The 15,428-nt window shown below is 38.3% G+C and overlaps 1 protein-coding gene across 1 annotated transcript in view; it reads right to left on the bottom strand.

Moving 5' to 3' along the window:
* The window catches only part of CNGB3 (cyclic nucleotide gated channel subunit beta 3), a 146,166-nt gene that overhangs the window by 17,118 nt on the left and 113,620 nt on the right, over positions 1-15,428 (bottom strand). Inside the window, exons 14-15 of the mRNA XM_045560498.1 lie at positions 9,975-10,058; positions 3,237-3,355 (exon numbers count right to left, since the gene is read on the bottom strand). Coding sequence (XP_045416454.1) covers positions 3,237-3,355; positions 9,975-10,058 — 203 coding nt within the window. The remainder of the gene's footprint in view (positions 1-3,236; positions 3,356-9,974; positions 10,059-15,428) is intronic.

Genomic DNA, 15,428 nt, shown 5'->3' with positions numbered 1-15,428 from the left:
TATTTTCGAATGAAGGCAAGATAGAAATAAAAATCCCCACTTATTGTGTAGTTTTTATGTGGCTGCTGATGATATAAAGATGGATAAATTCTAGTTCTTGTATTTTCCTAGCTCAGTCTGTGGGAGAGACGTGTAGTAATTACTATAATAAAGGCATGAAAGAAATACTAGGGAAGCATGGGACAGAGAGCAACCGGTTGTTTTGAGGGTTAGACATGACTTGAAAAAGGTGCCATTTGAAAGATGAGTAGGAATTTTCTAGGAGGAGGATATTCCAAAGAGAGATGAATCCAATAGAGAATACTATTGAAATCATAATGGCAATATAGGAGTAATAATTCAGATGTGTTTCAAGAAAAATGACATTTTAACAGAGGCAGAAGGCAGATAGGAAGTGGTTAAATACATTCAGTGAATAAGACTTGGCACTAAATGTAGGTGTAAGGGAAATGGTGCAGTCAGAACCACCGCGAGGCTGTCCCTTGGCAGACCCTGGGTCTCTCTTTTAAAAATGGGGTGTCTGCACTCTTCAGATGTTAATTGGAAATGTGGTCTGGGTTTTCTCCGTGCCAGGCTGTAAATCTATATTTTAGTCAGGGCTTTGCTCTTTTGGATTAATATATAATGTCCTTGAAAGCCCTCAAATTTTTCTTTCCTATTTTTTTTCCTAAGGAAAAAGAATATTCTTTAGAAAGCCATGTGATCATGCTGGATTTAGCTCATTTTAACAAAGGTCACAGCATATTTGAGTAGTAAACACTATTACTAGATCTTTCCAGTATCTGGATGTTTGGCAGGCATGTCTCTATCTCTGGAACAAATGACTAGAGCTCCAGGGGCGTATGACAGCTGTGGCCCTGTGAAGCCTGTGGGTATCTGGGAAGAGGCAGATACATCCTGTTTCTCTTCAACCACAGCCAAGAAGAGAATCAAGGCAAAAAGCTCCCTTTTGCTTGAATCAATCAGACTATTGAGCAAGTTTCGAACTTGTCTGGTCTGCTGGTTTCAATTTGGCCTCAGAAACCACATGGATAAGAGGAGATTTGTTTGAGAAGCTGCTGCCAGGAATCTGGGATTACTTTCAGCTGCAACTCAGCAGCACCTAGGTTGTATTCCTAGGGTAGTTCCTTCTGTGATGATAATATCAGCAATTAACATACTTGTATTTATAAAGCTTTATTCTTCAGGGAGTACTCAACCCTTGGATGAGGTCAGCTAATTAATTTCTGCCATGTTTCAGATTAGACGGTTGCATGTTTTATGACCTTGAAGATTACAGTGATTATTAAGTCACAAAACATTAAATCACTTTTGCAAGGACTCCCAGCAAGGAGGTGATAGGAAATAGGCAAAGAACTAAGGTCTTGGGGACATTCTGAGATTGTTTCCACCACCGCCCCCAGAGCAGGACCCTCACAGGATCACCTTAACAGCAATCACTTGTTAAGCAAGGAGAAAAAATAAAAAAGAGAAGCCACATTATGAACAGAGAAATTACATGCTTCAACATTCTACAGAAACCCTAATTATGCTAGTATGAAGTCATCTGAAATTATCCGTATCTCTTGGAATGTGAAGATAACTTCTTAGCAGCTATGAAATTAGAGGTTGGGTGAATACGTTTCTTCTGCAGTGTGGCGGAAAGACCACATGAAGACTCAGGTTTATGTGTTGTTTCTATCACTTATTAGCTATGTTAACCTGGGCAAGATACAGTACTTGCACCTTGGAATAGCAATTTTCTCAGTTGTGAAATGAATAAATTAATAACTGCCTGACAGTGTACTCTTCTTTCCACCTTAAGACCAGCGTCCTAATTCAAGACATCATCATCGTTTGCTTGAACTGCTGCCTCTCACTTCCAACTGGTTCTCCTCTATTTCATTCTTGCTCCACAGGGCTGTTGGAGTGGTCTTTTAAAATCATAATTCAGATTGTGCCTTCCTTTTGCCTCAAGCCCTCTACCGGCACCCATCTGTATTTAGAATAAAACACAAATTCCTTATCACGGCCAAATAAACCATGTGTAATCTGACCCTTGCTCACCTCTTTGGCCTCGTCTCCCAACGGTGTCCTTACTCACTGTACTCCTTCCTTCCGCTTGGCCACACAAGCTTGCTGTACCTCGAGGGCTTTGCCCTTGTTGTTCCATCACCTGAGAGGCTTTTTCTCCATTTCTGAACGCTGCTCCATTTACTCTTTCAAGTCTCAGGTCACCTATTGTCTGTCCAGAGAGGTCGTCCCTGACCACTGAATCTAAGGGGCACCCCCATCACTTTCTAACAATTTTTTGCCTTTGTAGCAGTTACCACAACATGAATTTATCTTGTCTAGTTAATTGTTTAACTATTATTGTCAGTTTCCCCCAACTAGACTGTAAGCTCTGTGAGGGGTGATATCTTGTCTACTGTTTTTACAGTGTATTCCCAGAATTTAGAGCAATACCTAACATTCTAGCATGTAGTAGGCACTCAATGGGTATTTTTGAGTTGAGCAACGAGTAAGTTTAAATGCAATAATGCATATGGAAGTGTTTAGCCCATGGAATGCTTAAATTTCTTGTCTATGTTTTTACTTTTGGGGATGTACTTGTTCTAGGATAAACTTCTCCTGGCCAATAGGAAATAATGGTAACAATAGTTAATATTTATTGAGCTCTTAATAGATCATAGACACTGTTCTAAGTGCTTTTAATGAATTAAGTCATTTACCAACCCTCTAAGATATATACTATTATTATTCTAATTATTAAGATGAGCAAACTGAAGAATCAGGTAAGAAAGGAACAAAGCTAGTAAGTGGTGATACTGGAATTTAGACTCAGGCAATTTGACTCCACAACTATGATCACAGCACTAGCCTACTCAAAACCTTCTTGTTAGCAAAGCATTCAAGTCTTCCAACAATTTGACAACCACCAACACCCCAATCTTTTCCTATTATTCATTCATTTATTTGCACATCCATTCAATGTATATTGAACACCTATCTTTTGCCAGGTATTGAGCTAGGTCCTGGACTAAAGAGCTGAATGACTCAGCCCCTTTCTTCAGGTATTTTTGGGGAAAGGAAAGGAAGAAATGAATAGAAATGTGAAAATCCTTATTTCACCAATGCTTCCAGCACAATCAAACCTTTGATAAACTTGAGCAGAGACTTTACTTATTTTATGACCTAAGATTTTTCTTTTGTGACAAATGACAGTCTTCAATATTTATGAGATGTCTTTCAGATACCTGATTTCTCCAAACACGGCCCCAGCTTTCAGAGTGACCAGAACTTGAGCACCATCAGGGCCTCCAAGGACTTGGACTTCTCCTTGTTTGATGATGTGCATTTCCTTGCCAATTTCTCCCTATGTGCCAGATAGAAAGAGGAAATGACAGTCGTTGTATTCTGGACAATTATACTCCACAAACATAAACTCTTCTAGAGGAATAAATGTAAGTGAAGGAAGCAAGGAACATTAATGTACAAGTAATTATCTTAAGACCTGAGGTAGTTGGCAGACATCCAACTTGTACATATCACGTGAAAGGAAATGATTAGGAAGGTGATGCTTCTCAGTGTGTGAGCACTGTGTACCACCACTGGACACCTGAAGACATTTCAGTTAGCACGTTGCTCCAGGAAGGAGTATCGGTAGAGGAAGTAACTGATTGTAGGCATGGGCAAGCCTGGCTTGGTGACCACTACTGCGCTTTGAAGAAGACGGTTGGCCATCCAAAGGGCCCAGGCTGCAGCTGTTCAAAGTCAATTCTATTCTGCCGATGGCATTGAGGTCTCATTTTTGGGAACTGGGGCATAGGAAACTTTTAAGCTATTATTCTTATTTCATATTGAGAGGCAGTGTTAATGCTGTAGGTTGTTTTACTCAGTTTTTGCTTAACTTTGGGAACTCTTAGAGCGAGGGCCATGACCCTTGTTCAAGCCTTGAGAATTAAACTCCTGGAATGTTCACATAGCCACTAGCTAATGGTGTGATTCTGTATGCCTGAGGCAGCGTGGCAGAATATACCAAGCTGTCAGTACTGTTTAATGTAAACACAAAGATTTATGATGTGTACCTAGCATCTAGTTTGAAGTCTGAATCAGGCCTGGTCATGCAGCTACATGACCAGCCCCATTTAAGAACTCTGGACCCAAGACTCACTTGGGCTTCCTGGAGTGGAGATAATTTCCTCATGTCTTTGCAGTCTGCTGCAGAGAATAATGCATCCATGTGATCCTCACAGAAATAAGACCTAGGAATCTTGCACCGATTCCTCTAGTCTTTCCCCATGTATAGCTTTTTCTTCCTGTCACTGTATTGTATTCTTTGCTGGAATAAATCTTAAGCCATACACATAGCTTTATGTTGAATTATGTGAGTCCTTACAAGCAAATCACCAAACTAGCAGGTGATTATGAGGCCCTTGGAACACATTTTCTCACTCCAATGTCCAAAAAAGAATAAATGTGTCTTACAGGAGATCTAAATGGCGTTTAGGTCAAGAAAGGCTGTTAACCTCCAAACAGGCCAGTTTGCATAATACTAGGCAAAGTATTTGGATAGCAGTACCTGCTTGTCTGAATGAGTAGCATCTTGATCACCCTCAGCTATAAAAAAAAATAGCTTGAATACAATAAATTCATTCCCTTGGTTTAGGAAGGGACTGGGTTATTTGAATTAATCAAATATTCTCATTAACCATACTTTCAAAGGATTAGAATACACTAAAATCAACTCAGCATTAAACAATATTGATTATAATTTATGCCCTGAGCTGGTTGAAACAATGTCTACTTTGTCCCAATGCCGAGCACAAGGCTTGACGTATAGTGGATACTCATTTACGAATGAGGGAAGTATAATTTAACTGTTCTCTGGGAAGTTTTAATGTCCTTTAATACCTAGGTTTATTTTCCTGAACATTGATTATTGTTGTTTTATAATTGTCAGGTTGAATTTAAAGTTATTCAGACTCTAGCTCTTAGTTAACATCCAGGAAATTGAAATGCTCATTTTATCTTCCTGATACCCTTATGAGGCAGGTAGAATAAGTATTGTTATTTCCATTTTGCAGAAAGAAAAACAAAGGCACACATTGTCTTAGCCAACTAGCCAAATTTCCATGACTCCGAAATTAGGAGCAAAAGGAAGCTAGAACTCACATCTCCTAACTGAGCAATACAAGAAGTATGTTTAAGTTTTGCAGTGTGCAAAATATTAAGCATAGACTTATGTTCAAAAATAGATCAGAGTAGAAATTCTAATATAGATGGATTTTATTATAGTTATTTGCCTTTGCATAGTACTTTTAAAAATCATAATATATCTGATATTGACATATCTCCTTATTTTAACTCCTGTATTTGTTCTGTCAGAACATACTACTTTATAACCACAAAGCATTTCATAGATATTGACACATTTAATTCTTGCAAAAATCCCAGTGAAGTCAAATAAAAAAGGTATCATTACTCTTATTTAAAAATTGGTAGTACAGGCCGGGCGCGGTGGCTCACGCCTGTAATCCTAGCACTCTGGGAGGCCGAGATGGGCAGATTGTTTGAGCTCAGGAGTTTGAGACCAGCCTGAGCAAGAGCGAGACCCCGTCTCTACTAAAAATAGAAAGAAATTAGCTGGACAGCTAAAAATATATATAGAAAGATTAGCCGGGCATGGTGGCTCGTGCCTGTAGTCCCAGCTACTCAGGAGGCTGAGGCAGGAGGATCACTTAAGCCCAGGAGTCTGAGGTTGCTGTGAGCTAGGCTGACACCACGGCACTCTAGCCCGGGCAACAAAGAGAGACTCTGTCTCAAAAAAAAAAAAAAAAAAAAAATTGGTAGTACAGGCTTAAAAAATTGAGTGTCTTGAGCAAACTTACAAGGCTGGCAGGTGACAGCACTAGAACTAGCAGCACCTATGTTGCTTGACTCTGTATAATATTAATACATGCAGATGGGCCACATCTAACAATGACTCCCATGTGAAGACTGATCTCTTAAAAACCAATAAAATAGCTATGAATGATTTTAAAAATAAGGCAAAGTGTCTGAAAATTAGTTTTGCAAGAGATACTCCAGGAAGCAATGATTAGGATAGGTCATATTCCTTATTCTTTGCATGAAGTAATTCTCAAGGAACTGGAATGATTGTTCAAAGGCAGTTATTACAACTGACTGGAGGTAGAAGTGCATAATGGGTACTTAAATATAGTTCAGCACTTTTAATTATTTTTTAACGATCATTTCAATAATTTTCCAAGGAGATCTGGCATAATCAACGAACCAAAACTTCCACTATTTCTTGCATATTTCTAGGCTAATTTAATCCTTTCCTGCAAGTTTAATTAGCATTCAAATGAAGTAGACATTCCTCAGAGAATAAGGGCTGACAGCGTGTGTAAAATAAGATTGAACCAAGCTCTTGTGGTTGGTGTCTGGACTAATTTGGAGGAATTGTAGAAAAGCAAGAGCTTCATGCAGAGTGAGGTAATCCTTAGAGAGAGTGCACTTCAGAATTTCAGGGGTGCTGTGTAGGAAGCTATTTCCAAGGCTGGTGGGGGGGGCGCATTATGATACTCAGGTGTATCCCATCAGAAAACAGCTGTCCTGGGTCAGCAGCAGCAGCGTCACTTAGGAGCTTGTTTAGAGGTGCAAATTTTTGGTTCACTGAGAATTCTCACTGCAGAAATATGGGTCAGAATCTCTGGGAATGAGGTCCCAGAATCTGTGCTTCAGCAAGAGCTCTAGGCGATTCCTACACTGCCACGAAGCATTCTGAAAAAATTCCCCAAAACTCTTTCAAGCAGTCCAAGCTACCCACCAGTAAGTTTTGGAACCATCCTGAGGATTGGGCAGGTCAGCAAATTCAGTCCCAAACCCTGCCATTTCTTCAATTATTTAGATAACCCCAAATTGAACATAATTGTTTTTCTTCCCCTTTTCTAAAATATTTTGTGAAAATAATAAGCAAAAACCAAGCTGAATTCAGCTGTCTAAAGTCTGGTCGAGAAACAGCCTTTTTTGTCTGACAGTATCTAGTATCGTCTAAGTCCCTTCTTGAAAACAAAAACAAAAAAAATGTGAGTTGTAGTTCTGGTGCCTTCTCATTTCTGCTCTTCTCCCTAATCATTCCTTCCTTTGCCTCATTTGTCTTCACTGGTCTGTTTTTGTTCTTGAGTGGTGAATGTGATATGAAGAAGAAATTAGAAAGGAGAAGGCTGCAGATACTCTGCATTTCACACTTTGTTAAGCTAACTTGCATTGCTTCCGGCCATAGGTGCTAAACTTCATATGAGTGATCTCAATTTTCAGTCCCTGTTGCTATTGGCACAAATGGGAATGGTCATTTTGGTGAGTTAAGGTCATGTCATTCCAATGCACCACTGCCCCAAAGGGGTCCTTAACCTGCGCTGGGGCTTGTATTTCTCATTTAAATAAAATGATTTTATATCACCAATCTGTTTACTTTTAACTTGGACTAATTTGCGTGGGACTGTAAATCTTGGTTTCCATTTTATCACAATCTTGCCTTCTCTTTTATCTCTGACAGCTCCTTCTCAGTTGCCCTGTCTGATTCTTCTTTATTGGTCTCCTTCATAAGGGTATTCTTTTTTTTTTCTCTGAGACAGAGTCTCGCTCTGTTGCCCAGGCTCGAGTGCCGTGGCGTCGGCCTAGCTCACAGCAATCTCAAACTCCTGGGCTCAAGTGATCCTTCTGCCTCAGCCTGCGGAGTAGGTGGGACTACAGGCATGCACCACCATGCCTGGCTAATTTTTTCTTTATATTTTTAGCTGTCCAGCTAATTTCTTTCTATTTTTAGTGGAGACGGGGGTCTCACTCTTGCTCAGGCTGGTCTCGAACTTCTGACCTCGAGCGATCCTCCTTCCTCGGCCTCCCAGAGTGCTTGGATTACAGGCGTGAGCCACCGCGCCTGGCCTTTAAGGGTATTCTTTAAAGTTAGAGTCACGGCTCTCTTCTCTTCCTTGAGCTTGGGATCCTTGAACTTCTCTTGAAGTCAGCTTCTATTATGTTCCGGTTCCTAAACATTTACCTCCAGTTCCATCCTCTCTCAGGTGGACTGATTTCTACCTGTGTCCCTGGCATCGCCACCTGATGCCTTGATGCACCTCACACTCCATTTGGCTTTGTCTTTGGCTGCTGGGACTTGCCTTTGTTCCTTAGATATTCCAAGCTCTGTCTTGCCTCTTGGTTCATGGTTCCAAGTTTCCATCAGAAAAGCTGTCTTGTCCGCTTTTTTTTTTTTTTAAACTGAAGAACTATTTTTCTTTAGATTTTACAAAGGTCATGCCTGACAGTATAATAACCTTTCCATCTCCCAATCCTGAATCTAAATTAAGTGCTTTTGTCACTACACACTCTTTGAGCAACTTGTATTTTCCTCTTAGACAGCTTAACACATTTTGGAGTTATGCATTTATTTAATATCCCTTGCTTATTTCTTATCTCTTCCATCAGGCCTGTGGTTCTCAATTTTGGCTGCATTTTAGAATCATATGGTAGCTTTTAAAAAACACTGGTATGTGGGCTCCATCCTGACCAACTGAATCACTGGAGGTGGAGCCCACACTTCTCCATTCAGGTGATTTTGATGCACACTGAACTGAATATCACAGCACTAAACAGTAAACCCCTGGAAGGCAAGAACCGTTTTTTGCTCAGTACTCAGCACAGTTCCTAGCTCATAAAATTGAAACATATTTATTGACTTGTATTAAATAAATCATACTAAAATTGTTCTAACATTTGCCTTATTGTAGTTTTCTGCACTCCCTCTGCAGACACAGTTTCTTCCTTTTTGCCTTAGCTCATGCTATTTCTTTCCTCTATCCAGAACACCTATTTCCTCTTTCACCGTGTTCAATTCATTTTTGCAAGACACAACTTGGACATCATCTTACCTAGGAAATTTTGCTAGTATCTGGGAGGGACAAGTGCCCCTACTTTATGTCCTACAGCAGCCTGTGCTTTGACCGTACCACTTAACACATCGTTTTGGAGTGATAAAAGTGCTTCTTATCCTCACTCACTTGTGAACTCACCAAGGTCTTGGATCACCTTCCATTTCTTTAAACTGCTCATCTTCCTCTATTTTTAATTTCCATTATTGACATCAATGATATAATCTCTCAAAATATAAAACCCAGAGTCATCATTCCTTCTCTCCCTCAAGTTAGTGATCAGATGTGCAAAAATATTATCCAAGGGGATGTTCATTGTAGTTATTTATAATAGCAAACATTTGAAAATTGATTATGATACATCCATAGGCTGGAATATCATGCTGCTTAAAAAAAAAGGTTGTATAAGATTACTTAATAATACATAAAATGTTCATATGATATATTGTGACATGACAAAACAAGTTGCAAAACATATTTTCAGTGTGATACCAATTTTATGAAACAAGCTCTGTCCATCCATCACTTTGTGTAAAAAAATAGGACAAAATGTATGAACAGTGGTTATTTCTGGATGGTGGAATTTATAACTTTGTGTTTTTATGTGTTTTCCATTTTAAAAATAATGAACATGTATTATTTTTATAATCATAAAAAGCACAGTAAAGTTTTAAAAAATGTGGCATTAATTATTTACTATTTGGGTGAGCAAAATGGAGGTAACTGATATTTTGTCAAAGACATAAAAAGGGCAGAACCACCTATCACTCTGTAACTTTTTCCTCTACTTTAAATGTTTGGAATTAATGGGGTGTGACAATTGATCATTTACATTTATACAAAGCAGCTTTCCAGACTACCCACACTTCTATAAGTAATGAAATCCATATTGTCTTGTTCCGTTTTGAACTCTGAGAGCACATTATTGTTTTACAGAGCTGTATATCATAATCATTTCTATACTATGGAATTCACCCTGGACAAATTCTGTTTAAACTATGCACTTGACCTGAAATCCTCAAGTGCATTTATTAGCTGTGCATTTGAAAAACAGCATGCACTCACCTTTTTGCAGACAAAGTCACCAGGTAAATAGACAGTGGATTTCAATCTTAACAACATGTCATAAATCATCTGTGTGTCACAACCCTATATAAAGAGAAAAATAATTCTTATAGACACAGCTGAAAGGCCAATATTTCAAATGAATTTAAAATACAATGTAAGTAAACAGTAATAGATGTTGTCTGCATTAGCATTAAAATATTAACTGCCAATGGGTATAAATTTGCTTTGATCCCAAATTTTGAAAAAAAAAAAAAAAACCTATAGTAAAATGGCAAGAGTTTGGATCTTGATCAGGTAGATTTGGGTGTGAATCCAGTCTCCACTACATATTACTATGTAACCTCTCATGCACTCAGTTTCTCAACCCATAAAATGGGTATAAAAATGGTCCTTATAAGTAAAACAATATAGTGCTTAATTAATGACTATTGATTATGATAATATGATAATAATAATTGATTATTAGTATATTAGGACAGACATAGATCAAAATCTTGGCTAAATGTTTTTCTTTCTTATAACATCTTTGGTACTATTGTTAGATATTACTTAACTTTGCAAGCTTGTATGTCTTTCTTTACCAACTCAATTTTCATCTTCTTAAAGGCAGGGAAAATGTACACAACAGATACAAAAGCCATATGTGTTGAGTGAATAACTATTTATATCCATTTTAATAGTGTAAGAAATAAATTTTATTTGTTCAAATATGTATCTATATTTGTATTCTGTCTAAATAATTATAATCTATATGATGGGCTAAAGAAAATCTATAGATGGTAAATCTCACTTTACTGAGTGGTTTTGAATCTTTTGCTTTCACCAAATATTTATATTTTTTCCTCTCAGAGCTGCTAACATGTAGTAGCTTTCCTTTTGTGTCTGGTTCTGCTCACCCCTTAGGGGAATTACGATTTTGCAGAGAACTAATCATCAAGTCAGTAGCAAAGAAAGGAAGAGGAGAAGCAAAGGGTCTCCCCCTAATATGTGGATTGGATAATCATTCCTTTAGCAATCACCACTTTTCTGTAATGGTTTCAGTAGCAGACACTTGACCTAGAGCCATGTGAAATTTAGACCTCGGGGTTGCTTGACTGATAAGGAAAATTAATAATTTATGATTGAAGTATCATCAAGTAGCCATTGGTGAGAAGCATTCAGATGAATTTTGTGTTAGAATTTTAAAAATTCATTTGAGAAAGTATAGCTTTTGGTTCTCCAGAATAGAAAAAGGCCAAGGCCAGAAGGAATACCTTCTTAATACAGTCCAACAAATATTAATGAGAAGCTGCTTTGAGCAAGACTTTGTATGATGCCCTGGGAGGAATTAAAGATGAACCAAAGTAGGTCTAGGTGGGATGATGTAAGTAAACAGAAAAGCTATAATTGACGGTAGAAGATAATCATGTCACAAAACATCCCCAAAATATCCATAAAACTTGTAAGAAGAGGGAAGTTTTGTTCGGGAGTGGGATGAGAGAGAAGGGAAGTGCCAGGAAAATGCTCATGTAGGTAACAAAATTTGAATCACTTGTGGATGAGTATGATTTGTATTTGGAAAGATGCACAAAGGCCCTTTTAGGCAGAAGGAAATTGCACTTTTCTTTCCTTGTTATGTATTTGCTTTACAAAAAGTATGTAGTTTTTATTTATATTGTTTTAGTCCTACCATGTCTTTTAGGTTATATTTGCTAAAGCAAACCACAGATATAAATTATTTTGTAAAAGGCATAGTTATTTTGTTTTCAGTAAAAGTTTTCTAAATAAATGGCTTATGCTGGATGTCTTTAAATGCTGTCATCATTTCAGAATAATTTCCTTTCAGAAATTGGCATTCTGATCATTTAAAACCTGCTTAGAAAAAAACATAAACATACTTCGGATTGATTTTTGGATCTTTTCCACTGAGAAAAGTTTGTATCTTTGATGTTTTAAAGAAAATCCATTTGAAATATGCTTGGAAGTTCTCGAGCATGGACATGTCTGGAATATTATGGCAATGAAGGTGACTCGCAAACATTCATATCCATAGAGAAGATTTACATTATAAATGATTAGAAATAGAAGATCTCAAAAAACCCATTTAAATTTACTTTTATATGTGTAATTTGATTTTTTGACATTAAGTTTTATAATCTTAATTATAATTTGTAAGTCAAAAATAAAATTTTTGTTCCTTGAATAATTCCTATTGGAATGCACTTTGAAGAAAATTCCCAGCTATATTAAGTTGTAGTCATAGGAATTATTAATGATTTTAAATGTTTTTCTGTGACAGTAATTCCGATTCTCTCTCTGTCTCTCTATATATACACATACACACACACACACACACACACATACACACGCAAAGATGTATACTTTTATGTTTCCTCAGTGCCCATTTTGAATGTAAGTTTAACTTTCTTATGCCAGAAGCAAGGCTTAGTCACTCTTGTCACAGTTTCCAGTTCTCTACCTCTCCCTAGTTCCTCAGTGTGGTAGATCCAGAATCTGCCTTCTACAACTGCCTCCTGGTGACCATCTCTCTGTGTGGCAGTTACATACTTGACTCACCCCACTGACCCCGCACCCCACATGGTCTGTGCAGCTATGCCACAACCACCACCTCTCAGTCACAGCGAGACTCCACGGAACTCATGGCTGCTCACTGTAAACCCACCAATTAGAACTGCCTGTGGGAACCCCCCTGGGTGACATTCGGGATCCCAATACAGGCTGTGGCCCTCTCTCTCTCCCCGGGCCCCCACTCCCTACCCACCGGCTGAGCACAAGTGTTCCCCCTGCCTGCTGGCCCTGTGAAGACTGCGGACCTGTTCTCTCTGGATCTGTAAGTGGGCAAACTGCGTCTGTTTCTTCATGTGTTCTGTTGTGCTGCCTCCTCCGGGTCTCACCTGACCCACACACTCGAACCTAACTTTTTTTCAGGTCCGGGCTCTTCTAGAGAGTGGCTATCTTGTAGGAATGGACTGGACACAAGTCAGACGAAACCCAAAAGGTGTAAACAAATTTCCTGTGAGAGGAACATCGGATCTTGGGTTGGACACCTGGGCATTAGGCCGTCCGTCAGGATAAAGAAGTACCCCGTGAAAGGCACTCTGTAAACAGCCACAGCCAGCTCCTCTGGAGCCTGGTCAGGGCAGGGCTGAGTTTACAGCCGCTCTCCAGAGAAAGACCCCAAGACCAAGCTAGAGGAAATCATAACAGCGTGGCCGCATAGACGGCCCTCCATATCCGTGGATGTTGCATCTGTAGATTCAACCAACTGTGGGTAGAAAATATTCAGGAAAAAAAAGAAAAGAAAAGAAAAGAAAATAACAGTATCACAATAAAAATAACACAAATTTAAAAATGTAGTATAACAACTATTTAAAAGGCATTTTACACCGTATTAGGTATTATAAGTAATCTAGAGATGATTCAAAGTATAAAAGAGGATGTGTGTAGGTTCCATGCAAATACTACTACATAAAATGTTATGTAAGAAACTTGAGCCTCCACAGATTTTGGTATTCTTGTGGGGGCTGAGGGGGTGGGTGGTCCTGGAACCAATCCCCTGTAGATCCCAAGGGATGACTGTATTATATTCAATACTGGAAAAATTGGAAATGACGTAATGTCATGCTGTGGGCAGATAAAATATTGAATATTTATAGGTTGGATATCAGAGTGGTTAAAATATATATACTATATATATTTATATATGTGATTAAACTCAACAAATAATGTGGTCTGAACAAAAGTAAGGCACAGAATATATTCAATAGGATTCCAAGTATGAAAAAACTACACAGAATACTGCCTGTTGTTTATGTTTATATAGATATAAAGTAAAATAATAAAAATGAGGATTCAGAAGGATAGCCTCAAAAAACATCCTGGCAAAAATAGAAAGAAATTAGCTGGACAACTAAAAATATATAGAAAAAATTAGCCAGGCATGGTGGCACATGCCTGTAGTCCCAGCTACTCGGGAGGCGGAGGCAGAAGGATTGCTTGAGCCCAGGAGTTGCAGGCTGCTGTGAGCTAGGCTGACACCAGGGCACTCTACCCCCCGGGGAACAGAGCAAGATTCTTTCTCCAAAAAAAAAAAAAAAATCGTAGCAGCCACCTCTGGGGGAGGAAGGAAGAAGAATGGATCTGGGGAGAAGAACTAATGAGATTTCAACTTTAATTTTTTTAATTTTAAATTTTAATAAAAATAAAAATGTCTCCCTTTGTGGAGAAATGCATTTTTTTTCCCTCTTTTATCCTTCAGGTGTGTTCACTGGCAGAAAGCATTAATAAAGGAAACCAAATCAATGGGAAGTGTTAGGCCAACCTAGGAGATAAGCCCTAAAACAGATAAGCAAATAATTAGTGCTCTTCTCAGTCGGAATGTACACAAGCACTCATATTGATAGTTTTCAGCTTGTAGCTTGGATTTCCTCAGAGAAAATCATTTGAACCATTCTAAATATGACTTCTGTTAACATACTTGGATAGGACATGGATCGAATTGTGCAAACTGAACCTAGCAGCAGTATGTTGTAAACACTTAGAATTAAGTGATTATGTCCCCTAACTTGCTTCATGGAAAGATGCCACTGGCTTTGGGGCAGCTGTGGGTTATAACTAAATCTTTCTTCTCTGGATTTAGGCATAATGAAATAAAGTTTGCATTATGAAGTTGTTATATTTTAACTATTATCTTTTTCTCCCCCCCCTCAGAAAATGATTATTTTCTAGAGATACACTTTGCTCAATTATTGCATGATTAAAAAGAATTACATCCTGGGGCTAGCTTTTCTTCTCAGTAACTCAGCTCTATTTTCTTCGTAGGAGTCAGGACATTTTCTGGTTTATAAAAAAGTTCAAGGATTGTTTCATAAATGCCCCCTTGTCTATTAAGTGAGAGTACCTGTATAAACATCAACATTTATATTAAATTTTACTGTCTTCTTATCTTTACTTATTTAATTCTTCTAACCTTCCTGTGATGCCTGGTATTAATGAATATGTAGTCATCACTCTTGGTTTTCAGATGAAGGACTGGAGTCTCAGGAGTCTACTGACTTTCTCTAAGGTTACATATGCAGAAGGTGTCAGAGAAAGAGTATCACCAGAGTGTGTGCTTTATCTACAATTCGAGCACCTTGAGGTCTAAGTGTGTGTATTATTCACACCTGTACCCTCAGGGTCTCACCAGTGTTTGGGGCAAGCTAGGCACTAAATAAATATGGGCTGATGTATGGAGTGAAGCTGTTAGAAATTATGCCATTTTGAACAATGAGAACTTCAGTGCTGTCTAAAAACTGTGTGTTACAGATTTAAATTAGGAGTATAGAGATTTGAATGAAGTTGGGAGAAATCTTATTTTTATTCTAAAGAAAACCTGTATGTTAGATGGTGTTTCCTATACCCAGGAAATTCTTCTTTTAATAATGGCAAGCTCTGAATACAATTGTGAAG

The sequence above is a fragment of the Lemur catta genome, chromosome 9 (genome assembly GCF_020740605.2).
Source record: "Lemur catta isolate mLemCat1 chromosome 9, mLemCat1.pri, whole genome shotgun sequence".
NCBI lineage: Eukaryota > Metazoa > Chordata > Mammalia > Primates > Lemuridae > Lemur > Lemur catta.
Note: the sequence above shows the minus strand (reverse complement) of the source record. Positions and strands in the feature narration are given on the sequence as shown.